Raw genomic sequence first — 21,887 nt, 5'->3', positions numbered from 1 at the left:
AGTGACCCCAGGCAACAGGCAGAAGCAAGTACAGATTCTCTCTGAAGGCATGAAAATTCAACCCAAGCCTCAAAGAACTCTTAGAGATAAGATTCCAAAATGTTTAGACATCAGCATTATCAGATATAAACTCTAAAATAATGTATTTAATATGTGTTGGTAAATAAAAGAGAATAAAAATATGAAAGGAGGGGCTTCCCTGGTGGCGCAGTGATTGAGAGTCCGCCTGCCGATGCAGGGGACACGGGTTCGTGCCCCAGTCCGGGAAGATCCTACATGCTGCGGAGCGACTGGTCACGTGAGCCATGGCCGCTGAGCCTGTGCGTCCGGAGCCTGAGCATCCGGAGCCTGTGCTCCGCAACGGGAGAGGCCACAACAATGAGAGGCCCGTGTACCGCAAATAATAATAATAATAATATGAAAGAAACAGCAGGGTACTAGATACAACCAAGCAGACCAGAAAAAGAAGCAAACAGATTTCTAAAATGAACCATATAATAGTTAATGTTAGAAACAGTGTGTAGATTAAACCGAAGATTAATACCAGATGGAGAGAAATTACTGTCCTGGAAGATAGATTGGAAGAAATTATCCAAAAGTACAGTTAAGAGACATGGAAGATAGACAACATCTTGGACATATCTAATTTTCCAAAAGATGATAGAACAAAAGAGAAAACATACCCAATGAGAAAATGGCCAGAAGTTTTCAGAATTGTGGAGAGACACCAAAGTTCAAATTCAGGAAATTAAATGAATCTTGGGGAGAATAAATAAAAACAAAGCCATACCTTTATAGGTCATAGTGAAACTGCAGAGCCTCAAAGATAAATATAAAAATATTCAGCAAGAAAAGCAAGATTACCTCTAAAGAACAGTAGTTAGACTGACAACCAATATCTCAATAGCAAAAATGCAATTTGTGGAATGATACCATCATTGTGCTCAAAGAAAATATGCAAACATAAAATACATCTTTCAAGAGTGAGAGTGAAATAAAGAAAACTTCTCAAAAACTGTTTACTACTGATAGATTCTTACTTAAGGAAATTCTGAAGGTAGATGCAAAATGATTCCAGAAGAGTTTGAAATAAAGAAGAAATGATACTGATAAATATAGTATAAATGAAAAAAATGTGTAAAACAGTGATAACACTAATTTATGGAGTTAAAAAGAAAGATTGTATGTAGTTTTGAAGGGTCTAGTTGATGTTAAAGTATTTAAGAAGTTGTATTATTTGGAAGAAGAGTTAAACAATGAAAAAAAATATATATATATACGTCTCTGCCTGTGGTTCCCGGCACAGACCCTTGTAATTTTCTGGGTGATAAGAGTGCAAGGAGCATCCCTTGTTCTAACATTTAGTCTTTCTTTGACCCTGTCCCTGACACAGGGCTCCTAAGCTCTTGTGAATTCCTAAGTGATAAGGGTGCTAGGAGCATCTTTAGTTCTAATGAGGTGACTCCATGTGGGTTCCTGGATGGAGGCTGATCACCAGAAAGACCACACCATGATGAGAAGCTTGGAATTTGCAGCCTCACCCTCCAGGAGAAGGGCTGGAGATGGAGTCAATAATTGATCATGCCTACATGAGGAAGCCTCCATGAAAATGCCAATAATTGGGGGTTTGGGGAGTCTTTTAGGTTTATGAGCTCATCCATGCTGGGAAGGTGACACACCCCAACTCCACAGAGACAGAAGGTCCTGTGCTCAGGACCCTCCCAGACCTTGCCCTATGTATCTCTTCATTCGGCTATTTGTCTGTATCTTTTATGATCATCTTTAATAAACTGGTAATGGTAAGCATTTCCCTGAGTTCTGTGAGTCGCTCTAGCAAATTAAGCAAACCCATGGAGGGGGTCATTGGAGCCTCTGATCTCTAGGTGGTTGGTCAGAAGAGCAGGTGATAACCTGGGCTTTGGATTGAGTTCTAAAGTGTGTATGTGTGTGTGTGTGTGTGTGTTTGGGAGGGTGGTAATTTGTGGGACTGAGCCCTCAACCTGTGGGATATGATGCTATCTCCAGGTAGATAGTATCAGAATCAAATTAAATTGGAGGACACCCAGCTGGTGTCTGAGACTTGCTTGTTGTTGTGGGAAAATCCCCACACATTTGGTGACCAGAAGTGTCAGAAGCATCCTGTGTGAGTAGTAAATGAGAGTCACAGGAGGAAAACGCAAAAGTCAAAAATTGGGTTTTTCCCTGCATAGGAGGAAAAAAAATGAGTTTTTCAGTTACAAAGAATAATTAATTAACTTTTAAAGATAAAGCTATCAAAATAGGGAAACTACTAAAAGAATAGAGTGTAACTTTCAAACAGATAGAGGAAAGAAATGAAGTGAGAAAAGTTGGGGGTGGGGTAGAACAGGACTAAAATGCAATTTTTAGGAATATATACACATACGGAAAACCCACAGAGAAAGCTTGTGGAGCCTGGACACAAAGTGTGGCCGCTAGTCTGGGCTCAGTGGAGTTGCCAGCAGGATGGTCTTGGACTACCCAGGGCAGAGCTGGGGAGGAGGGCGCATGAGGACCAGTTTTCAGGAGCACCTTCATCCCAAAATGTTAGTGGTGATGACTCTTAGTGAAATTTCAGGTATTTGTCAGTTTCTTCATATTTATATTTATAATATTTACATAAAACTAAGATATGTATGAAACTAAATTTATCTGACTGCAGGACACAACAAAGGGAATTTTCCGTGTTTTGAAAGGGCCAGTGTTTGTAATTCCCTAGAAGTCACCCTGAAACTATTTTTTTTGGAGTTTCTAATGGTCTAACTGAATTTCCTAAGGTGGGCTGTGCTTTATAAACTCTCAAGCCCCATCTATGCTACTGTTATCACTACCTTTCCTACATGGGTTAGTATTTAGCAATCATTCTTCTCTCAAGAGATCATTTTAATAAAACCACATTCATGCTGCGACACGAATGTGTCATCTAACCACATCTTTTTTTTTTTTTTTTTTTTTTTGCGGTACGCGGGCCTCTCACTGTTGTGGCCTCTCCCATTGCAGAGCACAGGCTCCAGACGCTCAGGCTCAGCGACCATGGCTCACGGGCTCAGCCGCTCCACGGCATGTGGGATCTTCCCGGACCGGGGCACGAACCCGCGTCCTCTGCATCGGCAGGCTGACTCTCAACCACTGCGCCACCAGGGAAGCCCTAACCACATCTTAAAACTATGTCATCTTACAACAGAGGACTCCCATATTGTGGGCCTTCTGTAATTATTAATACACGTAAATAATATTTTTTCGATCATTTTACCTGTTCTAACTACTATCCTGTTGTTTGTTTTCTCCTCATTGCCAAAACGCCCCTACCCTCCATCCTTTTCAGCCCTCCCTCCCAACACTCACACGTGCCCCGCCCCCCCCACACACGTGCACACTTCCCAGTTCTTTCATTTTCATCGATGGCACCATCATCGTTTCAATTTCTTGGGCCAAGAGTCATGATTCTTCCCCTTCCTTTATACATATAACTAGCTGTTCAATATTAAATACAAATAAATTTCTCCAGGAAATAATATCCCTAAAGGCAGAAGGGAAGATCAGGGAAGCGGCTGTGGTGGAGATCATCCATTTTCCCACTCTTCTCCCCTCCTTTGGGCGCACAGCTGCGGTACAGTTCTAAGCTTTCCCTGTAGCGAGGTGATCCGCTTCTTGTCACTGGGACGTGAACACAAATGGTGTCTGCTACTCCCAGGCCTGGCCAGGAAAACCTCCGGTGCCCCCTCCTTCATGGTCTTTTTCTCCTTAAGCTGCCTGCCCCCCACTCTCCCCACCTCCTCACCCGCAGCAACCCCAGAGCCAGATGCTGAAGTGGCAAAGCCACTGCCAGCCTGGGCTCTGAAAGACTTGTGGGGCATCCCGCCCCACCTGCAGGCCAGCCCTTAACCGCTCTGGGTTGTGAGGGGAGCAGGACGTGAACTGCCAGCGTCTTGAGCCCTGAGTCTTTGGGTCTCTTTGTTTGCACTGTCTTCCTACCCTAACTCAATGAGTGGCACATTCTCAAGAGTTGCTCCTAATAGCCTGAGAATGAAACTTCGTTCTCTAATGATTTTCTCTAAAGTTCTTTTCAGATGAATTCTTAAACACTGTGTGGTGTTTCACCCATGAATGTCAGATTTACCTCATTAGTTAATTTGATCTCCTGGGTGCGGAACTGTTCGTCTTTTCACTCAGTGTGATACAGAGGCACACTCTGTGGGGTACATCTCAGATGCCGAAAGTTAAGCAGAGCGGTATTTTCCACTAGAACCATTTGGTTTGTTACAATTACGGATGGAAATGTGATCTGGAAGCTGAAGCCTCAGTTCTGAGAGTGCAAAAATAGCAGCAACAAGTCATATATTTACAGGAAACAAAAGGTTTAAAACTAGAATTATAACAGAAACCAAACGACATGGGCTGTTCTGGAATAGGATGCAGGAATTTCAGAAGAGTCGTCTCCTGTTTTGATGGCTCTTCTTGAGCCTGTCTCAGATGTTATCCAAGTATAGCCGAGCCGTTTATACACATCCCACAAAATTGACACCGGATGCCTTGAGAAATCATATGGATATTTCTTAAAGGTCTTTAGGAAGGAGCGCTGCAGGGCTTCAAACGTGGTACACACAGAAAAATGCCTTCTGATGCCTCTTCACCCTCCATCTCCACCAGATACCTACAGTGGCTGCAAAAGCACCTCTCACTGTGGAAATCTCTACATTTTCCTCCTCTGTCCTCTGCTGCCTTTTGCTCATCCCTCTCTGTTCTTTTCAGTGTAAATCCTGCTACCCTATTCTACAGATTCCCCAAATATCCACCCCTCACTCAGCTCCCTGATCTCCGTGGAAATATCCAAGCAAAGGGATGCGGGTTGGTAGGAAAGAGGGTGTGAGTGAATTCTTCCACATTAATTTTTTTGTCCCTATCATACTGATATGTGAGCTTTGTGGGATTGTATTGCTCAGATGATTCTTTTCTATGCTCTTTCCACTTTTTAGGAAGAAGCTCTTAGTTCTCCAACAGACCCACAGCCCTTAACTAAATGAATTGGGAAGGTTTTAGGGAAGTGCAAGGCCCAGGAATTGAGGGTGAGGCTTTGATCTCTACCAATGTCAGTTGTAATTCTTAGTTACCAGTTTTGGAGGCTAATGCTCCAGGCCACTGACAGAAGGGGTTGGGAATTGTTCAGTTTATTTCCATTTTCCCCAGAACTCTCATTCTATGGAGGTCCTAAAAGCAAGGTTGTGTAAGGCTCCATCTTTACATGATCTTTGAGGACAGGTACCTCTTCAGGTTGTTTGCCTGAAGACTTAGAGAAATAAAGGAACAGGGTATTTCCTTGTCTGCAGACAAAAAGCAAACCAGTGGAAGCGCCTGTCTTAGCCCTCTGATGGCTGTGGTTCTGTCCAAATTCTTGCTCTGCAATAGGGAATGATGGGGATTAACTAGCACTACCATTTCTAGCTCTCAGTGACCCTCAGGTCTGTGTCAAGCTGATTTCCATGAGACAGTGAGAGCAGGAGATTAGAAGATACCCGCCTTTTCTGTTTGGTCCCAGTCTGATGCTAGCAGTGTTCTCAGCTAGGAATGTCCACAGGACTTGTAGTGAGCCCCAGGGAACGCTCCCCTCTGCCACCAGGGCCAATGTGGTGGCTGGACCAGCCTCTGTGGTCCTTATGACTGCAGGATGCCCTCTAGTAACACATCGTCAGGGAACTTGAGGAATAAGATTTATTACTCACAAGTCCTGGTGGGTACATGGCACAGAATGAGAGGGAAGGAATGTGGACCTGGGGCCTGCCTTCATTAGGGTCCAAAGGTAGGGTGTCTAGGGTGCCAGGGGTTCACTCTATTGGCAAATTTAAAACATAAGAGCACAGGAAGAGAGAAACAGGGTCCCCTAAGTGGTCAGTTATCTAGTTACGCAGGGCTTTCCCAAAGGAGAACTTCATGGGTGGGGCGGCCTGATTCCTTACATACTTGTGTAGCTCAAATATGTTAATTTGAGGTGGATGGTTGTGAAATGGATGCCCAGCAGTCAAAAGCTTACTGTCAGACACTTACAATACACTGACCACACTGAAGACCTAGGAGCTGAGAATCCTAGTGTCAGACAATTCGCTTCATTTCACTTATTGGGGAAGAGGGCCACAAACTAGAATTTGGGGTTCTAGGGGACTCATGTTTCTGTTGCCCTTTTCATTTGTCTTCGAGCCCTCACTGGCTGGCAGCCCGCCTGGCAACTCACTCCTGGAGCCTCTGCCTCGCATTCTGAGTGCGGGGTCCCTGCCTCGCTGACAACTTCATGTTTCCTACAATCATTTCCTTTGTGACCTTTACAGCTGTCAAATGAGCTTATGGTCTTTTTTTCCCTCTAGTGCTTTACCCTGAAGTGAAATAAAGCTACACATTAATCAGCTTGGGTTCCCAGACACTTTGCTCTGAGCGTCCTCTGTAGTTCTCTGCCGTCTAGTAGAACGTGCGTGTAGGAGCAAGGCTGGCCTGCCCTTTCAGAACACACTGTGCTCTCCAAGGCCGCGTGACAGAGCTTGTTTAGATAAAAGCGCCAGGCCTGTTTTGGTAGCTTCTGTTTGGTTTATTTGACTTTGGTGAGATCATATTAAAGTTTCATGCTTTCTGGGTGTGTAAAATTGATGAAGCATAAATTAGTTGGCTGATCTGTGCATTGTTGCTCTATTGTTCGTAAATGACTGTCTTTGGGAAGCTCCCTAGTGGATACAACCTTGTCTGCATGGATCTTAGATAAAACACCACTGTTAGCATTTGTCAGAAAAGTATGCATCTGTGGAGAAAAAAAAAAATTTTTTTTTCAGTTCTCTGAAAAATCAGACAAGATGCTTATTTCTACATATTCTTATTTTTCTCCCCATCATTTCTAAAGAATGTATGTCCCACAGTGATGTGGGTGATCTAATGGCATGTACCAGTAGTGTTAAAAATTAGAGTGACAGGGCTTCCCTGGTGGCGCAGTGATTAAGAATCCGCCTGCCAATGCAGGGGACACAGGTTCGAGCCCTGGTCTGGGAAGATCCCACATGCCACGGAGCAACTAAGCCCGGGCGCCACAACTACCGAGCCCGCAATCTAGAGCCCGTGTACCACAACTACTGAAGCCTGTGTGCCTAGAGCCTGTGTTCTGCAACAAGAGAAGCCACCGCAATGAGAAGCCCGTGCACTGCAATGAAGAGTAGCCCCCGCTCGCCACAACTAGAGAAAGCCCGCATGGAGACCCAACACAGCCAAAAGTAATAAATGAATTAAATAAATAAATTAAAAAAAAAATTAGAGTGACAGACAATCTCAAACGCTATGGTTATTTTCTAAAATAAACACAGGAAAGCATATACTGAAAATGTATCAGGTAGGAAGGTGATATCCTTGCCTTAAATACCAAGATAATTTAGTACAGGCTAATTTTTGCCATAATTAATATAGTAACAGATGTTCACCTTGGAATACCTCAAATATAAATCTTGATGCATGTAAAATTAATAAAAATTTGAAGCCTCCTAATTTAGTTAGATTTTGCTTTTATGAAGATGAAATAAAACTTAGGATGTTTGATACCATGAGTAATTGTTAGTTATTTTCCTTTTGTAGGTGGCTTAACAAAATTTATACAACTTCCTGTCAAATTAAAAAAAAAATTCTAATGGTTCAAGAAAAATATATGTCTGTGTGTTGTTATAGACAAAGTAGGATGCTGGCTTGGTTACCTGCCGCTCAACCTCAGACTTATTTTTTGTCCCCAAATGAAAATTTCATGCTGTTTCCATCTTCAGGGCCTCTGTCTATATTGTTCCCTCTACCTGGAGCTCTCTCTGCCTGCCTAGTTTACCATTCTCTCCACGTGAATTAAGTCACTACCCAGGAGAGCTTCCCTGACCCCCCATCAACACAGTTAGCCTCCCATTGTCCTAAAGCCTGTTTCCTAGACCATGCACACTTACTCTGTCTTCCTTGGTGACTTATACACCCCTCAGTGGCAGAGGCTTTGTTTCTTGAGCCTTATATCCCCAGTTTTTAGCAGAGTCCCTGGCATTACTGAATGAGTGGGTTTATGGTAAGGACTGATATCTGAACAGCTTATGATTGGCTCTTGCATCTAACTGATATTTTATATGCACAGCTGGACTTTAGCAAAACGGTCAGAGTTGTCCAAGAATAAACCAATATCATTCTCTAACAGATCCTTCAGTTTTCTTTCATTAAATGAATTGTTCATTAATTATTTGCAACACAGTTGAAGTAAATTTTATTAAGCTTTATGGTATCATGCAGGACACTGAAGATACGGTAATTAACAAAACATAGAGCTTGTTTTCTGTAAGCAAGTCAGATACTGGAGACGTATGCCACTAGATTTGTGTGTAAGGATAATGTCAGCAACTCTTAACTTTAAAGGATTAAATTTGGGAACAAAAAGGATGGACAGATAGAAACTTTATACTGGAATGTTTTAGTAATAACAGGCAAGTTTGCTTTTCATTTAAGTTGTCTTTTAAAAATTCAATTATTTATTTGTTATTATTGCTGACTATAGAATGGAAAAAGCATACATATGGGAGTCCAATACTCAGCTCAGTTCATGTACAATAAATCTCTTATCTTCAGTATGATTGGAACATAAATTGCTGCTCATCCAAATAATGGAATTCAGAAACCTCTCAGAAAATGTTAATCCAAAATGCACAGCTTACTACTAATCAAAGGTATGAGAAATACCTTGATGAGTGAACTGAAAACTTTAAAAACTTTACACATTCTGAATTTATTTTTAAAAAAACCCCAAGCTCAAATGTACTCAATTTTCTAGATATTATTAAAAGGCCTATTTTAAACAAAGTGATTGTTTTGGCAAAAAATAAGTCTTATCAAAGTTACAACTTATGTATTGTACTTCCATTTCCCCCTAAATTCAGAAAGAAGAAAGGAAGCCAAGGGAAAAACAAAAATGATGTACATTGTTATTTTGCTGAGAGGCTAACGGTTTGGGAAGAACTCATCTTTTGTACATACCATACTAACAGAAATCTCACGAGTCTTCCAAACACGGAGGGCTTGACAAGCTGTTCATCTGTGCAGGAAAAGCATTCCTAGTGGGAGCAGTGTCTGCAAAGTCAACTAACCTCAGAGGACCCAACATTTCTGTCTTTGACCAACAATGGCAGCAAATGTTCATGTTTAAACTTAGTCGCCTTATGTGTGATTATTTAACAATACTGTACTCAAAGAGAAGCATTGATGACAGGAATTCAAATGAGAAGATATTTTATAAAATTATCTATTTTCATCTTTGATATATAGGTATAGGAGATTCTGGGAAATCATAGCATTTTGAAACAAAATAATGAAGCTGAGTGGTGAGTCATCTCTAAGGGCAACTGCAAAACATGGAGCAGGCAGGGTGTTTGAGTCTTACATCTCCACTGTTTTTCTAGAAGGCATTTTAGAATCACAAAAGGAGCCAGTATAGCTTAAGATCACAGGGTCTGGAGTTTTTGAATGCTTAGATTTTAATTATGAGTTCAATCCTTACTGGCTGATGACCATGGATAAATTATTTAACTTCTCTACTCATTCACCGGTGAAATGGGCTCCAAAAGCAACTCTTCTTCATGAGGGTGTTACACACATAAAATGAGATAAGACACATGACATGCTTGGAACAGTGCTTAGCCCACATTAATGTTTTCCACATGCTGGGAATGAGTTGCTCTATTGCTCAGACCGAGGCAGCACACCAGCCCAGATCCTTAGCAGCTATGCTTTCCCACTAGGCTTTTTGCCTTTCCAGACCCCTTCTTTCTAGGATAGGGCTGATTAATTTCAGTTGCAAGACCTGGTGCAGGTACATGAATAAACCAGGACAGTTATTATGACCCTCAGATAAGCAAAGCGGAGTGTGTGATGGAGCGAAGGTGATAAGCCCAAGGCTAGGGCGCCCACTTATGATTTCATAAGGTCACAGAACACAGATTCTGAGAGTGATAAAATCCTCCAGGGCTCATATATGCTAACCTTCTACCTGAGTAATAGATTCCTTCATTACGTCCCAATCAGAGACTGGCCTTTGCTTGCTGAAGTAAGTTGGTGAAGGAGGCTGTGTAATAAGGGCGGAGAGTACAAAGAGCAAGGAGACAGGGGCTCCGATGGGGGAGCAAGTCCATTCATCCCTCAGATGAAGAATAAGGGGTCTGAATTAGGTGACCTCCAATGTCCCTCATAAGGACTTGTTTGAATTTTAAGTCTCGATGACTTCATAACCTTGAAGGACAGCCTCTCACTGGGCGGCTCTATGGTTAAAATACTTTCCCATATAGGCTGTTGGCCCCTGCTCTATCCTCTGGAGACACACAGGATACGTTCATTATCTTTTCCATACTAATCTTTGAAGGATTTGAAGGCAGCTGTCCTGTCCTCTGAGTCCTCCTGTGCTCTGAACACAGACACACTGTGCGTCAGTATTGCTTCCAGCCCTCACCGTGGAGACCTCCCTTCTAGCACCGCTCAGCAAATCTCCTCTGATCTCGGTGGCCTATTCTGCCCTCCTCCTAACTCCCCACATGTGTGCATGGCCTCTGTTCCCACCCACACCCTCCAGTCAGTGCACCATCCCAAACCCAAATCAACAAAGATGTCAGTCAACCCAGAGTCTGTATAGTGTTGGCTGACAACACTTTATAGTTCAGGCAAGGCATGGTGTCTTGTTTCTGAGCTTTAGGGAAGGCCAAAATGCCAACAATCCCAGTGGGTATGTGAGCCATAATTCTGGGAATGAATCTGGTTGCCATTCTGTAGGATATCCAAAGCTGTAAGAGGGCTGTGTTGTTCCTAAGAAATGGGCCACTAGACCCCTCCCTCACATGCTGTCCTACCAGAGGACTGTGCCCACCAGCTTCTCCTCAAAATGGCACGGGGTGGGGGTATGTGTTTGCTGTGGAGGGTAACTATTGCTTATTCACTTGGATGCCTTTCTATTTCTTCCTGCCTCAATCTATCCCTCTGCTTTTCTACTCAGAGCTCTGTGAAGTGTTTTCAAAATCCTATCTTGTCTCAACTCTGCAGGAGGATGGAGGAAAGGGACTCTTGTCCATGTTTTGACCGCAGCATTAAAGGGGAATTGGCTCCCCTTGAAGACAAGATGGTGGCGACAATGCTATTCAGACTGAAACAAGGGGAAGTTGGTATGCAGCGTTCCGTTCAATGTGTGGGCGTAGATTCCCTCATTTTGTTGCTTCTCAGTTCTCCATCAGTAGGCCTTCAACCCTTACAGGTCAGATGTAAAATGCATATGCCCTCAACGAAGGGTAACACTGCTGTTACTATACACTTTAAAGAACTCAAAGGAGGTTCAAGTATAGAGGAGGAGAAGCCAAAAGGATGGCAGAAGCCCAGCTTCTCAGGAACACTGGGGCTTATCAAAATCAATCTTACCTTCCTCATGCTCTACCTGGGGCATGCCCAGAGAACGGTCATCCTGACCGAGGTCACCCTCCTGAACAGGGCATCTGGTCTCCACAGGCATGGCTGCCATTCCCATGAGCCACTAATATCTTTATGCTTAACAGTGTCCTTGAAGTGTGCCTGTTCTTACGTAAGTGTGTTCTCCTCCGGCTCATCAGACAGAAGCTGTTAAGCTTCTCTGTAGAGTATGAGGAGAGCTATTAAAACATATCAAAAAACTCCCGAAGTGGAATCATGAGAAAGTGCCTGAGAGGCAACACTTCCAAGTGACTGTCAGGATAAAGGAACTAATCGTTGAAAAAGTGGGTGGTACATTGGTGAACTTGGTGAATACATGTTTCCTATAACATCCTGAGACCCCAGAAGTTACTAAGGCATGAAGCTGCTGGACACTTCTCGGTGGACACTCTGGACACTTCTTCAATCTCTAAGAGACCTTCAGTATTCATTTCATAATGTGAGACATACATTTAATCTAATGGGGGCAGTAAATGTTCTGCAGAAAACATATGGAGTGAGTTCCAGGACATTTTAACTGACTTTCTTATAAAGTTAAAAAAAAAAAATCAGATGTTTTCTTCGGGTCAGCACTCCTTTATTTGGGGGAGAGGCTGTGGAAGGAGGGGAGGGTAATGGATACAAGCTATAATTCAGGAGGGTGATACAAGGAAGGTCAGGCAGGACAGAATGATGTGTGAGATCATGTTAGAAATATCACCAGATTCCTTGGGGAGTTATAAAAGTGCCTTAATTCTTGTCCTTGCCAAACATCCTATAATAGTACGACAAGATTTTATTTATTACCCCAAATTGGACTCTGACGCTCTGTGTGGGCCACAGGTGTGGGATGTCAGTCACGGCTCTCACAATCAGCAGAATGGCCCTTGTTAGGTCATTAAGGAAAGGAAAGGAGTCAAGATGAGACCCTCCAAAGAAATGCTGTCTTTTTCAGGCTGGAGAGGCACTTGTTTGTTTTTATTAGGCAACTGCTTGCTTTTGCATGGAAAGGGCCATCTGTGCCTGATAGAAGGGAAGGGAAGAAATACCTCATTTAAAAATCAACCTTCCCTCAGAGGTCGGATACTTTAATAATGATGTCTAAATTTTGTTGCCAGATTGTGATATATTTTAACAGAGAATGCTTTACACATATTGAACTTTAAAATTATGACAAAGCATGTAAATAAAAATATCCATATTATTAATATATCTGTACAACTATAATTTGCCTTTATACATGTTATTAAGTATATTAAATCAAATATGCATGTTATTAAATATTTATGGTTAATATACCATAAATATTTGTTTTTTTATGCAAAGATAGACCTGTTCCACCAGGATCAGCCATGCCTGTGAAAACAGATACTTTGGGGAAAAATTAACTGGAATATACCCATCTGAGCACTTGGTCTCCCTCTCAAGAAATAATTCATCAGAATGCTTGATTCAATCTGTTTAATTATTTTATTCTGGCATCTTAATGTTTGACCATCAATCACACCCAGTCAGATTATATATAAAATATTAACATTAGATTGTCATTGGAGATTCATCTTTAAAATAAATATTTAATAACGCATAGTTAGAAAGCAAGGAAAAAGGAGAAATTTTTATAAATAGGTTTTTAATCCAAACATAACATGGAATAAAAATGCCAAGAAAAAATGTAAAGTCTCAAACTTCAGATACAATTAAAAAAAAAAAAACTAAGGTAAATAATAGACTTACTAAAATATGTTAAAAGGCTGTTGTAAAAGAAAATGAATAGGCAGTCCTGAAGTGATAATCCAAAAATTCGGCTTCTAATTTCATCAACAGAATCCCTTTAAAAAAATTATATTTCAAATAGCTTAAAAAATGTATAACAACATAGATCTGCCAGAACCTGGAGCATGTTAGTGATATTCATTGGAAGGAGGCAATTTCTGGAATTTTCAAAACATTTTTTATCCAATGGTTGGAGTTTCAAAATGGATAGTAGAGGGGAAAAAAATCTATCATTTTAAGGTTTCCTGAAATAAATTAAGATTCCTTTTAAGTTCTTGTCTCTTGGAGATGCTGAAGTGAGAGTATGGTTGCAGACAAATGTGACACTCAACTCTTACTAGGTGAGTAGGGGTCGAAGAGCCTACCACAGCCAAACCCTAATTAGGGGCACAGCTAACTTTCATTCTAACTCAAACCCCATCCCCACCTTAGCTGTAACCTCTTCCTTCATACCTATTTTAAAAGGCAATGGTCTGGGCTTCCCTAGTGGCGCAGTGGTTGAGAGTCCACCTGCCGATGCAGGGTACGCGGGTTCGTACCTCGGTCTGGGAATATCCCACAAATCATGGAGCGGCTGCGCCGCTGAGCCTGCGCGTCCGGAGCCTGTGCTCCGCAACGGGAGGGGCCACAACAGTGAGAGAGGCCCGCGTACCACACACACACACACAAAAGTCAATGGTCTATTTAGAAATAGTGAATTTTTATGGTTTAAGGTTCCATTATTTTCATTTTATAGGGAGATTTGGATTCAGTTCTGAAATGCCATCCAGTCTCTGTGGTTCTTTGGCAGCTCCACGTGTTTTGCTAAACAGTAGCTCTTGAGCAAAATAGTTGAACAGTCATGCCTGGCAAGGGCAGGTAACAGCTACCATTCAACAATTCACCAGACAAAAATGAGGACCGGGTCACTGCCAGCTACAATTCCTGGATCTCAAAATTTTTAATATGAAGAAAAAGACAATGAATGCCACTTTTAAAAATTTTCATTCATATTAGCAGTTTATATTAGGACCTACAACTTTCCAAAAGTTACATTCTGTACAAAAGGTTGTCACAAAACTAATCACCAAATATGCTCCCAGTGCACCCGTTTATCTATAAATGAAAGTTTAATTAATAAGATGAAATGTAGCACAGATATGTACATTATAGATTTAGTTTCTAACTAGTAAACTCAGATCTACATTGGATTATGATACTTTAAAATGAGAACGAATCACCCAGGAAATAATCATTTGCGGCTAAACTAACATTTTGAAGTCATTAATAACTCCTGTTTTTGAATAATGGTTTTAGTTGTATGGTAACAACTAAAAGAGTTTTGGAGTTACTTGGTATAAATAATTGCATTTTCTAGATTTAGCAGAATTTTTTTCATATAAATTACTGAAATGTTTACTTCCTCATATAAACACTAGGTGTTTGGCACATTTTGTTTAAATATTCAAGTATGTTAACAAAAGGACATACATGCATATATGATTAGATTGCCCCCTTATTTTTAAATTACTTTAAATATTTGATTGGGAAACTTGTTAGCAACAAGTCTTTGCTTTTGGACCACTCAGTGATCACTCAGTGGTCTGTGTTCTTGCCAAATTCTCTCCCCTGATGTGAGAGAAAGGGGAAGGGAATCTATTCGGGGCTTGTCACTAGCCTGGATGGAACACCCTCATCAAGGCACCGACCAGTGTGCCTTTTATCCACTAATTCAAATGAACAAAATCTGTGTGCTCAGAAACACACCCTTGTACCACAATGTCCGCCTTCAAATTAAAGGTCATCTCTACAGTTTCCATCTGTAGTTGACTAAAGGAATATTATGAATTTTAAAACCCTAATTATAACCCCCGTCTATTGTTGAAAGAAATATCTGCAACAGAAACCAATGTTTCTTGGTTGGCTCTTACCTCTGTCAACTCTTTGTTTTGTGTTTTCCTCCTCATAGCTATAGGCCTCCTATTCAGGCCTGTTCAGAACAGGCTCCCTCAGCGAGGGTGAGGCAGTACAGGTGTGTACAGTTCCCGGCTACTGGCCCTCGCCTGAAGGTTGTCCTTCAGCCTCTGCAGACAGATGCTCTGGGGGCTGATTGCTCAGTTTCGGGACTTCCTTGCCTTCCTCTGCCCCTGGGAGGTTGTGTCATCTTCACTTCCCTTTAGTGGCCAGGCTGCTTCTCCCCTGTGTCTGCTCCCTGGCCCTAAGTTAACAGAGTATTTACCTGCCATCTGGTGTGTCCAAACTACTGGGTTGAATTTCAGTTTTATTTCTGATAATCCCAAGTCTTTGCAAAATTATGTTAAGAACAGTCAGAATTCCTTCATTTAACTTCTTTCCTTGTGGTTAGGTCTTCCATCTGCTTAAATGTCCTTCACCTTTCCTGATTTTTAAGATTTGCTCTCAGGAAAATAGGAATTGCAACTGGAGGGCAAAATGCACATTTCAGCGATACAGATGAGAACAACTTATTCCCACCTTGGCTGTGGATAACACTCTGTTCCCCAATGTCTATAACCAGGGCCTGGCTCAGAGTTCTAATTAATTAACTTTATTAACTTGGAGCTGAAAGGAGGTGACAACTTAAACAAGGAAATAAAAGGCAGTGGACCTCGCAGACTAGTTCCATGAAACTGCTTTTTTTTTTGGCGGTACGCGGGCCTCGCACCGTTGTGGCCTTTCCCGCTGCGGAGCACAGGCTCCGGACGCGCAGGCGCAGCGGCCATGGCTCACAAGCCCAACCGCTCGCGCGGCGTGTGGGATCCTCCCGGACCGGGCCACGAACCCGCGTCCCCTGCATCGGCAGTCGGACTCCCAACCACTGCGCCACCAGGGAAGGCCCTACGTAACCGCTTTTTAACTGGAGGTAAAAGAACAGTCACTTGCTTATTGTACATCATAAAGCAGAAGAGATGCTGAGATAGACTGCAGAGCACAGTCTGTTTCCAGCTAATCCAGGGAATATGGTAATTACAAAAAAAAAGAAGCAACTTTTTTCATTTAGTGCAAGTAACAAGTTTATTTTCTTTGATATAGAATTAACAGTTAATTTTATGCCCCCAGTGAGGTAAAATTGCAACATTTGCATCGGAAAGCTTTCCTTGAAACACTTCAGATCTTTGTTAAAGTTATTGATTGTCAGGTCAGAGAATCTGCAATTTCTAGTTTGTTCACAGAAATTAAAAAATTCCTTACTTGGGAAGTTTCAAAATGGCAATTCGATCCTAGAGTCATAATTACCGGGTGGGGGGCGGGGTGGCGCGGGGGGAATGCTCTCCCGGCTAAGAGTTTCGGCAGCACTGTAATACTGTGTACACCCACTTTATACAAAGGCATGTACATTTTGCAAAGAGAGAGCATATATTCCTATTTATCATTTTTGGAACTGTGTTCAATTGCTGTATAGTCTCCTACAGGGTCTAATTAACATGAATTCAACAATGATGATAATGAGCTTACCAATCATTTCCTCTTAGATGTTATATTCAGTTTTATGTTTTCCGTGCTACGCTGATAGCATACAGATCCCAATTAAAGAGAAACCTGGGCCTATATAAATAACATAAACGAAATATACATGCGGTATGTAGCAAGACTTGAGGTTGATGATTTGATGTTCATTAATGTTGGAAAATACTAAAGTAAAAATTACAGTGACTTGGGAAGATGGTATTTTCTTAAGGACACACTGCTGAACACATGGCCACCTACCTGCTCTCTAAAGCATTATATGAAAATTCAACCACCAAATACAGAACACATGAACACCAGGAGACAAAAAAAGCATTAAAGCCCATTACAATCTTGAATAAGCCAAGACCTCAAGTACATAGGAAAAGCACTGCAATCATGTATTGAGTTTTATTTTTCTAATATATATCATAATTTAAAACCATATAAAGTCACTTATATAAGAAGCAATTTTTTCAAGTGGTATAGCTTAGAGCATGGCTTTGTATTTGGCTTAATCATTTTTACCACTTTAATTTATAAAGCTCGTAATCTTGCCAGCAGGGCTTCAACTTCGGGAATGGATTCGTTTTTAGAAACAGAGCCAAGAAGTTCCATTTCCTTTTTTCTGTTGCTTTCTACATTACAGGCTTCCTTCTTCTCAGCTGCCTTGATCCTCTCGGTAGACGTGTGAGTGTCTAGATTATAATTAAGCTCCTTGGTGACTGCAGTCCTTGTGGAGCTGCAATTGATACTGTAGTGTGAATGTGACCCTTCTGTCAACTGCAACTTCTGATTTTCTACAGTAAGGAAGAAAGAAACATAAAACTTATCACTGTGATAAGCAAGCACTGTGCACATTATGAAACATTAAAGTAATTATTCTCAACAAACAAGTCCTCTTAGACAGACTAAACTAAAAAATATTCAAAAGAGTAAGGTAGATTTAAAATAAACACGCAGAGGTTAAGAATAAGCTAAAAAATATAAATAGACAACTATTTCATTAGCAGACACGGATATGGAGAACAAACTAGGGGTTACCAGTGAGGAGAGGGAAGTGGGGAGGGGCAATATAGGGGTAGAGTATTAAGAGGTACAAATTATTAGGTATAAAATAAGCTAAAAGGATATATTGCATAACAGAAAATATAGCCAATATTTTATAATAACTATAAATGAAATATAACCTTTAAAAATTGTGAATCAGTATATTGTACACCTGTAACATATAATTTTGTATATCAACTATACTTCAGTTAAAATTAATTAACTAATTTTAAAAGTAAATAAATTTTAAAATAAATGCTTGCTGAATTGGAAAAAAATAAATAAACACACAGAGGTTAAGAATAAGCTAAAAAATATAAATAGACAACAATTTCATTAGCATTAACACTTATTTCCTACTTCTTCTGTGCCTGAAATGCCCATCACTCAGTTATTAGCAAGGCTTGGTTCTGCATTTCATTTAGGTCCCTGCTCAAATGCTATCGAGAGAGGCCGTCTCTGACCATCCATCTAAGATAGCACTCACCTTTTCATCGCTCTATCTTCTTACACTCATCTTTCCCTTCACAGAACTTATAACCACCGGACACATCATATACTTGTTTACTTGTCTGTTGTCTATCTCTTCACTAGAATGTAAGCTCCAAGATAGCAAGGACATTGTTCTAAATACTGCTGTAACGTCGGTGCCTAGGATGGCCGTGGAGCACAGTGACTGCTCAGTAAATATGCATTGGGCAAAGAATTTATTTCCACACTCTATGACCCAAGACAGGCGTTAGTTTGAATAATAAAAAGATTAATTTCCTTTTTAAACAAATCTAAGGAGGAAAGTTTCTAATAGGAATTTTAAAATTCAATGCTTTCTTTAAAAAAAAATACTGAATTTGGCAGGCAAATTGTTAAAACTTCCTAGCAAATCAAAATAATGTCATAATTTGCCAAACACGTACCCATATATTCATACAGACCTATAACCTATACACACATATATATTCTTTCATTGGTAAGTGACAGTGATCCGGACTTATCCAGGCTGTGAGGAGAGAGGTTTAATAGCTAACGGCTAAATGGTGCTAGCTGATTGACTTTCCCAAAGAGCAACAGATTTTCTTTTAATTAACTTGACTCTCACATTGCACAACCTTATAAGTGATCTCTCTCGTAGATCTCAAATTAAAAAAAAAAAAAACAGACACCCTCAATATTCATGTAACCTTGAACAGAGCTTGAAAATGGCTTCAACAAACTTGACATGACATTTAAAGTTTTTTGGTTATTTGCAGAGAGATGTTCCATTATCCCAATAGTGATTACAGGAGCAGAAGCAGTCACTCATGACAGTGTGTTTTATGTGAGTGCTGAAAATTCCAACCGAAAACAGCTTGTACATTAAAAGGTGACTGCTGAAGATATTTACTGCACTGTCATTTCCTGACCAGGGGCTTCCGATGATGGATGAGTATTTTACACACTTTCCTGGACAATCTCAACAAGATTTAGAAGTCTGATCACTTTTCAGCTCTTGGAAGAAAATAAATACACTTTTCCTATCATCACCTTCCCTATCAGGTGGGCAATTGTTACTCAAAAGTTACTAACAGTTCAGTGACTTCCTCTTAGAGCTGTTTATGCTCTATAGTTTATAATGTACATATCATGTTTGCAGTAAAAAAGCACAGCTGACACTCTATTCCTACAGTTTCCATGACCGCACAAATTTATTTATTTTCTAGCACCCACTCTCCTGCCCCAAGGTGTTTGAAAACTGCATCGTAGCTAAGTGCAAATTTTTAGTCAGCTTACTGCTCCTTCCCCAAAAACGTTCCTACCTTTTCTTGTCATTTGATTTCTTGTAAACAACTCCATCATGATGATATCTCCAACAAGCTAGTTTATTCTGCCGCTGGGCGACTCTCATTACATTTTTGACGGCAGAGAAGAGATTAAATTGGATAAAATATGGGTCTGTAATATACATAAGTAAAGTATTCCATACCTTCCCTGGCTATAATGTATCAAGCCCAATTCCACATGTGGCAAGGATGTGGGTGACACCTCCTTTGAGGTACCTCCCTCCAAGCTTTCCAAGGGAGGCTTCTACCACCCAAGGCTTGTTCAGATGCTCTGACCTTTCTGACTTTCTGGTGACCATACCCATGAGAGCTGAAATGCCATTCTATTAATAGCTTGTATTTATGTAGCACCTTTATTTCTAAAGCATCTGTTGCACTTGAAACATTGCCACTGTCATTTTATAGATTGAGAGGTAAAAAGCAAAAGGAGGTTAAGTCATTTGCTTAGACTTAGTTACTAAGTAAATCAGTGGCAGAAGCCAAATGCTGTCTCTGGAGATAGTAAGGCTGTCTTAAAGAAATTTAAAAAGCTTTTTGCCAAGAAAAAGTGCTAAGTAATTCAAAGCTAAGTTTCATAGTAACGATATCCTGTACTTATACTTCAAAATGCTTTCTGACACATTTAATACGCCCAATAACTTTGTAAAGCAGATAGTATACCTATGTAAACTACCTCAGCACTGTATCTCCAAGGTCACACAGGACTCCTTTTCTCTCCTGGTATTACTTAAGTTCCTGACTGCGAACTTCAAGTTCGACCTTTATTCACTACAGTTCCCTAGCACTCACTGTCCATTCTCCTAGACAACCCTTTCAGCCCTTCTTCTCTCCCATCAAACGTCCAACCTGTTCTCCTTCACTCTCATTTCACTCACTCATAGAAGCAATCAGAAGAGAACCCCCATAAGCTTCCTGTGCCCCCGACACCTATATGCTGATTGCAGGCACGCCCACTTCTTCCCTCCTGGGGATCTCCTGTGCTCCCCTTTGAGGACAACCAACCCCTCAAGGTGGGTGCCAGCTTGTCCATCCCTCTGGCAGCTGTGCCCTCTCTCTACTGCGTCGTAAAGGTTTCCTTCTTCATGCAATCATTCCCCTCAGCATGTAAATACTGTGTAGTAACAGTCCCAATCTTTAGAGAAAAAATCTCTGTTTGATTCCACATCCTGCTCCATTTACTGCTTCCGTTGTTGACTGCCTTTGTAGCAAAACATCTCAGAAGAATTGCCCATACTACTGTCTCATTTCCTCTCTTCCCATTTTTCTCTTGAACTCACTCCAGTCATGCTTTTGACACTTTACTCTTCTGAAACAGTTCTCGTCAAGGTCACTAATAAACTAGTGTTGCCAAAAACAAGACCTGTATACACACTTGGATATTTTTGTCCTCCTTTACTCGACCTATACCAGATCCAAGGATGAAATGCCCAGCAGAGTCTGGGTTTTTCTTTACTGTTTGCTCTTTGAACTTCTTTGGACCCTTAGGTGGATAACAATGGGTGGCCAATGCAGGCAAAAGTGTTTCCACCCTACTGAGAAAACTCCAGATAGTTGTGGGCTAGCTTTAGGGACAAAATGATAAGAAGAAAAACCAAGCTGGCATGTAACTCTTCTGTGGTTTTAGGTGGAGACTCTTTCATGAGAAGCAATAGACAAGATAGTATAAAATGGAAAGAGGTCATTCCTGAGACCACTGAAGAAATAAAAAAGAAAGTAAGGGGCTTATTTTAGAATGAGCTTATAGCTGTTAGAAATTCCTAGATAACACTTCTTCACTCCAGCCCTCACATTTATCTCTCAGCATCCCAACAGCCCCCATCTGGGTCCCCAGCCTTGGGAGGCCCAAACTGTGGAACTGAGGAAGTCACACCCTAAACTGCAAAATGACAAATGAAGTTGGGTTGGAGAATCAGTCTCCTGTCCCACTGCAAACTAGAGAAAATGTTTACAAGTAGAGAAAGCTCTCAAGTTGCAAGTTCACTTTTATACAGAAATTTTATTACAATGTTGGTTCAAGGCCAGGTGTCTTTTGCCATTACTATTATTTTGAGAGTCCACTATTGGTGGTTTCACGTGGGTTGAACTGGAGACCCAAATTCTACACAAAAACATGCACTTAGTTTATAAATAGTTCACTTCAAACATCAGTGGGATACCACAACCCTGCAAGTTGGTGAAAACTCTATATAGGTATTCAGAGGTATGAAATAAATTGTAATTGGAGGCCAGTGGGCTCATAACCTTTTTTATATGAAATTAGTTCCAAATACAAGATGACACACTTGGACACACGGACTCTTTCAGTGGAAGATAAGGCTGGAT

General features: G+C 41.0%; 1 protein-coding gene across 2 annotated transcripts in view; it reads right to left on the bottom strand.

The window, feature by feature from the left end:
• Window positions 1–14,676: 14,676 nt before the first annotated feature.
• Window positions 14,677–21,887, bottom strand: part of DIAPH3 (diaphanous related formin 3) — a 550,258-nt gene continuing 543,047 nt past the window's right edge. For both annotated transcript variants that reach the window (XM_022561162.3, XM_030762514.2), the window contains one exon: window positions 14,677–17,498. In XM_022561162.3, the coding sequence (XP_022416870.2) occupies window positions 17,236–17,498 (263 nt within the window). In that variant the 3' untranslated portion in view covers window positions 14,677–17,235. The remainder of the gene's footprint in view (window positions 17,499–21,887) is intronic.

This window comes from Delphinapterus leucas, chromosome 18, assembly GCF_059928025.1.
Source record: "Delphinapterus leucas isolate spDelLeu-1000000601 "Yukka" chromosome 18, BTC_Dleu_Yukka2, whole genome shotgun sequence".
NCBI classification, from domain to species: domain Eukaryota; kingdom Metazoa; phylum Chordata; class Mammalia; order Artiodactyla; family Monodontidae; genus Delphinapterus; species Delphinapterus leucas.
The sequence above is the reverse complement of the archived record's forward strand: the minus strand, read 5'-3'. Positions and strand labels throughout refer to the sequence as shown.